The sequence below is a fragment of the Cervus canadensis genome, chromosome 3, assembly GCF_019320065.1.
Source record: "Cervus canadensis isolate Bull #8, Minnesota chromosome 3, ASM1932006v1, whole genome shotgun sequence".
Classification (NCBI taxonomy): Eukaryota; Metazoa; Chordata; class Mammalia; order Artiodactyla; family Cervidae; genus Cervus; species Cervus canadensis.
Window position 1 is genome coordinate 109,974,780 of NC_057388.1, and position 10,363 is coordinate 109,985,142.

At 62.0% G+C, this 10,363-nt stretch overlaps 1 protein-coding gene across 1 annotated transcript; it reads right to left on the reverse strand.

Moving 5' to 3' along the window:
• Positions 1 to 1,706: 1,706 nt before the first annotated feature.
• On the reverse strand, positions 1,707 to 7,188 carry MNX1 (motor neuron and pancreas homeobox 1). Its single transcript, XM_043462483.1, has 3 exons — positions 6,204 to 7,188; positions 3,280 to 3,440; positions 1,707 to 2,610 (listed from the first exon to the last, which is right to left on the reverse strand). Exons 1-3 carry the CDS (start codon positions 6,889 to 6,891, stop codon positions 2,248 to 2,250), a joined length of 1,212 nt encoding a protein of 403 aa, XP_043318418.1. The 5' UTR covers positions 6,892 to 7,188; the 3' UTR covers positions 1,707 to 2,247.
• Positions 7,189 to 10,363: the final 3,175 nt, after the last annotated feature.

A 10,363-nucleotide genomic window follows, 5' to 3' on the forward strand; every position in this document is an offset into this window, starting at 1 on the left:
CGCTGGGGCCGCGGGCGGGTCCCGCCTTCCCGGCCGCCAAGTGTCCGCGCCAATCTGGGCTGGCTCCGCCGGGGGGGGGGGGGGGGGGGGGGCGGGAGGTCGTCACCACTCTGCCTTCCCGCCCTGCTCTCTGCCCCCCTGTCGCCGGGGGCGCGAACGGTTCCCGGGCTTCAGGAGGGTCCGGCCTTGGGGTGGGGCAACGACCCTCTGCCGAGGCCGGACGCCCACTCCGCTCCAGAGCCGCCGCCGGTCGGGGGAGGGGGTGGTGTTGAGACTGGGGAGGGGGGGCGCCGACGCCGGGCCAGCCGGAAGAGGGGGCGCAGGGGCCTATCCCCCAGATGTGCAGCCTGCCTGCCGGGCCGAGATGGCTTCGGGCTGAACTTGAGCAATGTGGTAGAAATTACAGCGAGATGCACACGGAGGGCGGGTTTCCTTTAACCCCCAAGGCCTCTTTCTTGTCTCCGCCCCCCCCCGCCCCCGTTTCCCACCCCTCTCCTGGGGCTCTCGGGCTTTCCCCCCAGTTGCAAACCCAGTCCCGGATCCCCCACCTTTGGACCCCGGGCGGCCAGGCCCGCGCCCCGCCGCCCGCGCCGACAGCTGTGCCGGCCCGGCTCCCAGCAGCGCCGCGCCCCCGGCCGCGGCTGAGCCCGCGTTTTATGGAAGGAGCCGGGGTGATAATGAGCTGCCAGCGAGGATATTAATCTCACCCGGCCCTGAAGTCGAGGAGTGGCCCCGCTCGCCCGCGCGGTAATCACCCAAATGAAACTGCAGGCCCTTCTGAACTCATTTATCTGCCGGGAGTAGGGGGGCCCGCGGAGGGGGGAGGGAAGGGGGAGGGGCGCGCCCCGGCCCAGGTGCGGGGAGGAGTGAGACGCGGCGGAGCGGGGGAGGGGGGAGGCGGCTGCGGGGGGCAGCAGGGCCCAGGCTCACCTGTTTCCTCCCGGCCCGGGGCGGCCGGCCGGCCACGCGGGGGAAGGGGCGCCGCGGAGGGCGCGCGGGCATGTGTGACACACATGGCGAGGGCTCGGCTCTGCCCGTGATGGATGGCGCGCGCGGTAGGGCTGATTAACCCAGGGCCGCCGCGGCCCGGCTGGAGCGTTCTCGCCTTCCGCTGCGGTCCTCGCGGGCGGCTGTTTGCACTGATCCGGGAAAACCAGCCCTGGCCGGCTCGAGGCGCTTCAGGAGAGAGGGCCGGGGTCGGAGAGGAGACGCGACGCGCTGTCCGAAGCCATCCCGGGCAGGGCGCGTAAGCAGCGCCGCCGGCAAACGGACCCTAGAGACCAGTGTAGTCATTTGAAGCTCCTTTTCTGAAACATTCAGAGTGTGTTTCCACTTCTGGGGCGCCAGCAAAGCAAGAAGATCCTCATAGAAATAGGAAAACAAACACACGGCGTCCAGTTACTCCTTTGAGATGCTCGAATCCTCAACAGATGTGAGCCGGCACGTGGACGCGCGCTGACACCTGGCCTCGGGGACTTTTAGCGACACCTGGTACTTGCGACTCCCCAGCAGCCGGAATCAAGTCCCCCCGACCCCTGGCCTCAGGGCCTGGAGGAGGTGGCGGTCCTGACACCCATTCGCGATTCTGATTTTCACCTTCTGCTGTCAACTCAGGAATACGGCCCACCCCATCATTTCAGCAACAAAAACAGTAAAACTTGCTTTCACAACTCCCCTCAAAAGACTTGCACTCTCATCCAGTAAAAAAAAAACCAATTTATTTTACATTCCATCGTGGACGATGGCAGAAGCTAAATGATAATTTAGCATGCGTAAGTAGACATTTCTTTATATATATATATTTATAAATACAATATACAAAAATAAAGACAATACAGTTTTGGGATGTCCAGCAGTTTGAACGCTCATGACATAAATTCCCCCCTTCCCAATATACATAAGCACAAAACATTTTTTTCTTTTTCCAACACTCAGAAGAACGGTGTATCCGGAGAAGGTTTCAGGTTTAGGAGGTCGTTTAACACTGCAGGTTTCCGACATCACCATTCGGGATGAGGGGAGCCGGGAAGCACCCCCGATGGTCGGTTCTTCTCAGAAACACCTCCCCCCAACGCAAGCCAAATTAAATTAAAAAGTACAAGAGTTCGAGTTTGAACCTGCTGGGCCTCCCTCTCTCAGTCCCTTGAAAACGACCCAAAAGGGCGGTCCCCAGGACCCGGCGCCTCGGCTCGCGGGCCTGGGGGCGCGGATGAGGTCGCGGCGTTCTGGGCCGCCGGCGCGGGGCCCCTACTGGGGCGGGGGCTGGTGGCCGGGCCCGCCGGGCCGCGGGGGCGGGGAGTCGGCCCCGGAGGAGCAGTCGGAGGAGGCGGCGCGCGCGCCGGCGCCGTTGCTGTAGGGGAAGCGGTCCTCGTCCTCGTCGTCCTCGTCGTCCTCGGGCTCACTGTCCCTCAAGTCCCGCAGGCGGCGTGCGCCGCCCTTGTCCCCGGGCGCCGGCGGCCCCAGCGGCTCCTCGTCCCCCGGGTCCTCGGCGCCGCCGCCTTTGCCCGCGCCGCCGCCGCCCTTCTGCTTCTCGGCCTCCTGCGCCGCCTGCTCTTTGGCCTTCTTGCTGCGCTTCCACTTCATCCGCCGGTTCTGGAACCAGATCTTCACCTGCGGGCGCGCGCGGCGTGAGAGGCCGGCCGCCTCCCTCCCTGCCGGTCGGTCTCCTGCGCCCCGGCTCCCGCACCTGCCTGCGCTGGAGCCCTGCGCGCCCGCCATCGCCAGGGCCCGGGTGGGGTTCCCGTTAGAGGGCTCAGGAGCTCCGGAAGATTCGGACACGGACTGGGGGCTCTGAGGAAGCGCAAACCAAGACCCCCCCCCCGCCCCCGCCAGCCCCGAGGTCTTCCACCTGCACCCTCGGTCTGCGTGGGAAGGGCCAGGGCAGCTATGCTGCCCACCACTGAATCTCAAGATGCCCCCTCCTCTCTTTCTCTTCCCCGAACGAACAAAATTGCTCCAATATGGCTTGAGGACCACCTGCTTCCGAACAGGGTGTGTGCGTGAGCGTGTGTGTGTGTGTGTGTGTGTGAAAATTCCTGGGCCCACCAGAACCAGCTGAATCAGACCCTGGCATAGGAACCCTGGGGGGAGATGTGGACTCTGGGGGAGATGTGAATCCACACCCTAAAGGTCAACAGGCGCAGTTCCAGGTGCCCAGGGAGGCCCAGGGTCAAGAAAGCAGAGGCGACAGGATCCCTGGGAGGCCAGGACGTGCAGACAGGATAGGGTCCCTGGGAGGCTGGAACGAGCCAGCAGGGGGGTGCGGGGGGTGCAGCGTACCTGGGTCTCAGTGAGCATCAGTGAGGTGGCCACCTCGAAGCGTTTGGGCCGCGACAGGTACTTGTTGAGCTTGAACTGGTGCTCCAGCTCCAGCAGCTGCTGGCTGGTGAAGGCGGTGCGGGGCCGACGGCACTTGCCCAGCAGGTTGGACTGCGCCTGGGCTGGGGTGGGAGAGGCCATGAGGCTGGCACCCCTCACACCCCACTTGCCCACTGCTCGGGCCCTGCAGAGTTGCTCCTCTGTCTTCAGTGTCAGCATCCCCTCCCCAGGGAGGCCCTAGAGCCCCGGACCCCACCGCCAGGTAGACCCAGACCGTCTGGGTTTAATGGGACCAAATCTTTTCATCCCAGGCAGGGCCGGGTATCCTATCGACCAGGCTCGCCTTGCCTCCTCGGGTGGGCGTTGGTGCAAAGCAGGTGGACAGAAAGTCAAGTAGCAGAGGCCCAGAGACCACCTCCTGCCCACTCTGCCCAACGCCTTCCCCCCAACTCAGGCCAAACCGACACAGGCCCTGGGAATCACTTCCTGCTTCTTCCGGGTGCAGAATTCCCACCACCACCTCCTTACGTACAAAGCGAGCAGAAGGAGAAAAGGGGGAGAAAGAGGACGAAGGGAGGAGGGAGGAAAAGGACCAGATCCTGGGCCTAAGCATGTGTTCCTCCCGTAAAGTGTTTTCTGACAATGCTGCCGGTCCCCAGGGGCAGAGACTGGGGCAATTGGAAGCCTTTCAGGACAATTTTCATTACGCAAATTAAAGGCCCGGGCACAAGGGGGATCCGGCTTTCTGTGTGTTCAAGGAGCTCTCTCTGCTTTATTTACATAATTTCACACGGTTACATCACAGAGAATTTTATGACCTCAAAACGAGACTTCCCTTGATTTCCCAGGAGCCTGACAAGTGTTAGACAATAAAAGAAAGGAAAGAAGCAGCCAGCCCGGGGCAGGCCAGCCCAGGCTCCCCTGGGATGGGCAATTTGCTTTATAGGAAGGCCCACGCCCCCTGCTTTAGTTAAACAAGGCCCTGAATTCCCAACTTGACAATACATTAGAACTTTAATTAAAACGCTGGCTCTGAAGGGACCATTTGGGAAATGCCATCCGATGGCTGAGACACCAGTTAAAGGAAACCAAACAGGTTTTCCAGCGAGAACCCATTCTGGCATCCTTGCCTGTTCATATTGCCCTTTAGGATTCGGTGTTCAGATTCTTTCTCTGAACTTAAAGCTGGATGGGTTTTAATAAGCTACCTCCGGGTCAAGATTAGGAGTAAGAATGCGCAAAGTGTGTTGGCAAAGCGATGGGGTTTCAGTTGACTTTCTGGGCAGCCTTGGGCTCCACAAAGGCCCGAGAAAACAGCCAGGTGGTCAGGGAACCCAGTTCCTGGGGGTCAGCCAGTGTGGACAACCCCTACCCCCGGGCCCCCCATGGCAGGAGACTAAGCCTGCCAGGTGTTGGGAGATGCACGTCAGAGTTGAAGACAGCTGGGTGGCATTTCATCAGAAGGGGTTGCTGGGTCAGAGGCTGGGCCCCTGAGGGCTCCCTGGGTTTGGTGGACCGGGGTCAGCAGTTCAGATGTGCCTGAAGCTGTGGATGCCAGCTTGCCCTCTGCCTGGCCTGGGGCAGGGACGGGTGGCTCCATGGAAGGGAAGGGTGGCTATCAGGGCCTTCTGGGAGCTGAGCTGGGCCGGCCTGGGGCACCAAGGGCAAACAGCGCACACGCTGGGCTTTTCTCACCCCGCTGTGACTTCTCCAGCCTTGTGGGATCCTAGCTTTTCTCTGTTTAGTCACAACCATCACTTCTAGCAGAGGAATCTGATTTCTGGCAAGTGTTTATTTCTGTTTTCTTTTTCGCTCCCCCCCACCCCTCCTCGATGCCTGCATCTCCCTAGTCTAAACAAATCCACTCAGACGGAAACAATGGGGTCTCTTTGTTTGGGTGTTTGGCCGCTTGAAGGGTAAAGCCTCACGCATCTTCCACTGAGCGGAGCCCGGGTGGAGCCAGCCGACCCAAGATCCACACTCTCCGCAGCTCCAGTCCTGGGCCGCGGCCGGCGCACGCCAAGAAAGCCTGAGAGGCCCAGGCCCCGGCGAGGTGTCCCGCCTGGGTGGCAAGTTTGCTGCCCACAGTCGGGCAGCTCTGGGGTGGGGGGTGGCCAGCCCTCCCCGGCTGTAGTCTCGGGGAGGGGTTCGCGCTGTGCTGGGCGCCCTGAATTCGAGGTGGGCGCCTGCTGCTCAAAGCCCCTTGGGGAGTACCCCAAAGTAGGAGGGTGCATCTCCGGCCCACTTGGAGCATGCCATCTCGGTTCAGACCCAGCCACCCGCCTTCCCGGGCATCTCCCCACCACGACCCAGCACCTTCCAGAGGCGGGCACAGCCCCGCAAGGGCCCCAGCCTTATGTCTCCAGCCTCTTGAAGCTCATTCCTCCTTTCCTACTCTGGGAGGTCTGCCTCTCCTGGGAGGGACTCGGAGTCTCTCCAGAGCCCAGAATGCGGGACCTAAGTCACGTCCGTTTCTCTGAGCATAAAGCCCTGGTTTCGGTGGCCTTCGATTCCCAGGCACGCCTAACTCGGCTCACCTTCCCCCACCACTTCCTTCTCCTCTAGCCTACCGGTTAATCATTAGATTTTAGTCTCACACCTCCAGCTGCCCCTTCCCGTTAAGAGAGGAAGAGAACAAGGACCGCGCGTGGCCATTTTAATCGATCGCTGGCGATCCCACGCCGCGCACCCCGCGCGAGTCCTCGCAGGCCCCGAGTGGAGCCGAGGCGGCCTAGGGGCACGTCCACAGCTCGCTCGGGGCAGAGAGCCGGGGCAGGAGATGCCGGGCGGAGGATGCGTGGGAGACCTTTCTGCCCGTGCTCGCCACCCCCGCTGCCGCCCCTTTTCCTCCTCGCTCCATAGGCTCGGGGTTGAGCGGTACTCACAGTTGAAGTCCGGCATCTTGGGCAGGATCATGCCCGCGGTGGACGCACGCAGCCACTGGTCCAGCTGGAAGGTGCCGGCGCCCAGCTTGATGGGGTCAGCGGGGTGCGCGGGGTGCGCGCCCTGCACCTGCGGGTACGAGTAGGAGAGCGCCGGGTGCTGTCCGGCCAGCGCGGCGGCCGCCGCCGCCGCTGAGTAGCCGTAGACCGGGTGACCGTAGAGCGCCGCCTGCGCCGGGAGCCCCGCGCCGCCCTGCGCGCCCCCCGGGTGCAGCCCCAGCGCCAGGCCCCCCGCGGCCGCGGCCGCGGCTGCAGCGGCGGCGGCGGCGGCGGCGCCGGGGTGCGCGTGGTGGTGGGGCCCCCCGGGCCCGCCGCCTGCCCCGCCGCCCGCTGCGCCGCCCGCGCCGCCCGCTCCCAAGAAGCCGGGTTTGGGCAGCAGCGCACAGTGCGCGGCCAGCAGGCGCGGCGGCGAAGGGCTCTCTGCGCGCAGGCGGTCGGCGGGCGCCGCGGGCGGCTCCGAGGACGCCGGGCTGCAGCTGCCGCTCGCCCCGCCACCGCCGCCGCCGCCGGGTCCAGCTGCGGCGGCCGCGAGCGACGTGACCAGGGCCAGCGGCGCGGTTTGCGCCGAGGCCGCTCGCGGGGGGTCCACGGCCAGCAGCGCGTCGATGCGGAAATTTTTGGATTTTTCCATCGGCTCGTTAGGGGCCGGCGATCGGCGCCGGGCGGTGCGGGACGCGGCCGCGTGCCGGCTCTCGGAGTCCGTGCGCGGCGGCCGCCGGCCCCGGGGCTCGGTATGGTTACGATTATTTGCCAGTAATCAAAGTGGCCGCCGGAAACTCAGCCGAGGGCGACCATGGCCCGAGAGTCTCCTCCGGGCGGGCCCGCCGGGGCCGCGCTCACTCGCGTCCGCACAGAGCCCACGCGAGCGCTCGGCGCGCCGGGGCCCGGTAGCCCGGCTCAGCGCTGCAGCCGCAGGCGAGCGCGCCGCTGGGGCCTCGCGCCCCTCCGCGCACTTGAAGCGCAGCGCGGCCGCCGATTGGCGCACGCGGCGGGGCCGGGGGCGGGGCCCAGGGCCGCCATTGGCCGAGGTCCGCACCTGTCAGCGCCCCGGCCGCCCGCCGCCCCGCCTTTGCGTCGCGGGGTCCTAAAGGGCGCGAGATGCCGGGCCGCGGGGGCGGGGCGGGCGGCTCGGGGGCGTGGGGGGCGCGCCCCTAGGGTGCCTGCTCGCGCTCCTACGGCTGCGGAGCGGGCCGGCAGGTGCTGGCCGCCCTACCCGAGTCCAGCGTGCGTCCTGTCCCTCCTGCCCGCCAGCACTTGAGGGTGCCCACTTCTGCCGGGAGAGCCCACGCGGCTTCCACATCTGGCGGCTCTGCTTGCAGAGGGTCCCCGGCCGCGCGGTTGGGGGTGGGGGGGAGCGGCTGTGTCCCTGCCGCCAGTCCCGCACCTTCTCTGGAACTTCTGTGCGGCTCAGGTGTTGTGTGTGTGGTGGGGCGGGGGGCGCACACACATACCCTCGCCCTCAGCCCTCTCGGGTCCAGGTGAAAATCTGCAAGACCCAGGTGGGCTTGCAGGCATCGCCCACCTGCCCTGGGGCAGGCCCTCGACTACACAGCTCTTCCTCTCGGCCAGGGACACCCGGCCGTGCGAACGCAGCACGAGGCGCCCACCCCGGCCTTGGAGAACCCAGCAGGGCCGCAGGCCTATGAGGCTGGTCACTCTGATCCTGCTGCCCCGAGGCCCTGGGCCGGACGATGCAGGCTTTCTCCTGCCTGCAGCTCTGGGAAATTGGAGGAAAGGGATTCCCTCATCCGGAGCAGGGCACTGGGGAGAGAGTCCAGCCATCACCTCCGTCCCCCATTCGCACTTCACATATTTACAGTAAAAAACACTTCCAAGGGCTTTTCGAAGCGGAAAGAATGACCGTCCAGAAGCCCAGCGGCCACCAACGCCAGGCTTTGTCAACAGCTCCACTAGACCTAGTTATCTTCTCCAGACCGAAGTGAGAATTCGAGAGGGAGGGAGCTGAGGTTCTGGAAACCTGGCTTCCCCTGCAGGTGAGAGGTGACTAAAGGACAGGAAGGGGCTGTGGGAGGGGCCGAGGACCAAGGGAAAATAAAACACAGGGCCAGGTAAACTTTACAATTAGCAGGTCAGGTTGCTACAGAGAGATTATTAGCGGTAAATGCAGGGACCAAGTCGCTTGCCTTCAAAGGCTTTTACCCAGGTGAGAGTGGATCACAGTGACTCCTGGCTCCAGGGGTGAGCAGTGTTTCCTTTTCACTGTAACAGGGTAGATCCGAGACCCACAGGACTAGTAGGAAGATTAGGAGGATAGGGGCAGATAAGTGACAGCAACTGGAATAAATGTTACACAGTTTTGCAAGAAACAGTCTTAACTTGTCAGTAGAAGCGGCAGCTTTGACATGGTGTTTATCTTCTCTAGATCATGTCTCTGTGGTGGTAAAAGTGCAGTCGTCCTTCCTCTGAGTGGAGAGAGGGGTGGATTCATATCCCTCGAACACCTACTGTGTGCCACAGGCTTTCTAGAATTATCTTACTTCATCCTCACTGTGATGCCTGATGAAGGATTTCTCATCTGTTTCACAGAGGGCAGATTCAAAGAGGTTGAAGCTTTCATCCCAGCAAACTTGTTAAGCCTCGGAGTTTGAAATGAGATGGATCTGACTTCAGGAGCTTCGCATTCCCACCTGCTGTCCCCAGCTCTCCCAGCGTCCCCAGCCCTGTTCCCCATCCTGTGTGTTCTGTCTGGGGGAAGGAGGGTTTTACAAGGAGACCTGAGAGTAGCCAGCAGTTCTGGACAAGAGACCTTCACCCTTCGAGGGAGGGTGACAGTGTCTTTGTTGCCACTCTGCAACACTCTCGATCACTCTTTACGAGATAAGAGTGAGCAAAGAATGAATGTGGCCACCCCTCTGATGGGGGCATTTAGCCCCAGGGCTGGCTGCCTTTTCCCATCTCATCACCTTCCCCTCCTCCACGTGCGCTGCAGGTCGGCTGGTGCTGAGAGCAGCGATTTAGAAGGTTGTGGCAGGGGCATGGCTGCAAGGTAAACGTCCCAAAGTAGACCGCCTCTCTGCAACCTGAAATAACCACTGCTAGGGCTGTCTTAGTTGGTGATGGGGTATGCGGGCTAGACTTCATAAATCACCCCATCTTTGGCAATAAAATCATTCTTTTTTAAAAAATATAACTCCTAGAGGACTTCACATTACCATTTTTTTGTTCTACAGTAATTATGCTCCCAAACTCACAGAACCTTCACCTTCGCTGGGCTTCTCCTGTGCCTGGACTGGCTGGTAACACTGCCTGAACAGACAGAGTGGACACTGTATGTGGGACCCGTCTTCAACCGGGTCACCTGGTTACCCTGAGTCCACACCACCTGAACGGCCCAGGTTGCCCTGGGGGCCTCTCTAAATGCAGTGTGATTGCAGATGTAGAACCTTCTTTATCTTGATGAGTTTTTCTTTGTCTCGAAAAGTCAGGGTTAGACAAAATGGACTCTACATGCTAAAGGACTCTAAAATGGTCACACACACTGTTTATGTTAAGAATTAGGTAATACAAATGGGAGGTCTCTGTGAAGTCGTATGGGAAGAGAGAGGCAGAGAGATGAAGAGGTCTGGGAGGTTTGGGGTCTTTGTGTGGTTTACGACGTGTGAAGCTGAGCACACGGGTCCTTCCTGTTTCCATCATCTGTATTGACCCAGCCCAGCCAGCTTTGAAGGTTTGGGGCAGACAGGAGCGGCTCGGTCTGGGGAAGGGCCTCAGTGAGAGATCAAAGGTCTGGTCTGAGCGGTACCCCGGCCTCAGCCTCTGTCTCTGGTGGTGCCGGGGCCACGGGGAGGACCCTCCATTTCCCAGGAGAAGCAGTGTCCCAGGCTGCACCTCCCATCAGGCCGCCTCCCGACCCTGCCCCTCCGCTCCGGGCGCCCCTTTAACACCGAACACTGCCTGCACCCACCTTCCTCGCGAAGAAAGAACTGGAGATGTTTACAAACCATTGCTGTTGTCATCCATGTCTATTCACGTGCGGAACGGTATATGTGGAGGTGGGATAAAACCTGTATATTCACGTGTTCAGATGATGGGAGGCAGGCATCTTTCTTCATCAGTTACATTTTGCCTCCTTCCACGTGAAG

Excerpts from the sequence above, each read along its gene's own strand:
- MNX1 (XM_043462483.1), bottom strand. The coding sequence starts at position 6,891 with ATGGAAAAATCCAAAAATTTCCGCATCGACGCGCTGCTGGCCGTGGAC. Across the intron at positions 3,441-6,203 it reads CAAGATGCCGGACTTCAACT|CCCAGGCGCAGTCCAACCTG; the intron begins GTGAGTACCGCT and ends CTCCCACCCCAG. Across the intron at positions 2,611-3,279 it reads TGATGCTCACTGAGACCCAG|GTGAAGATCTGGTTCCAGAA; the intron begins GTACGCTGCACC and ends GCGCGCCCGCAG.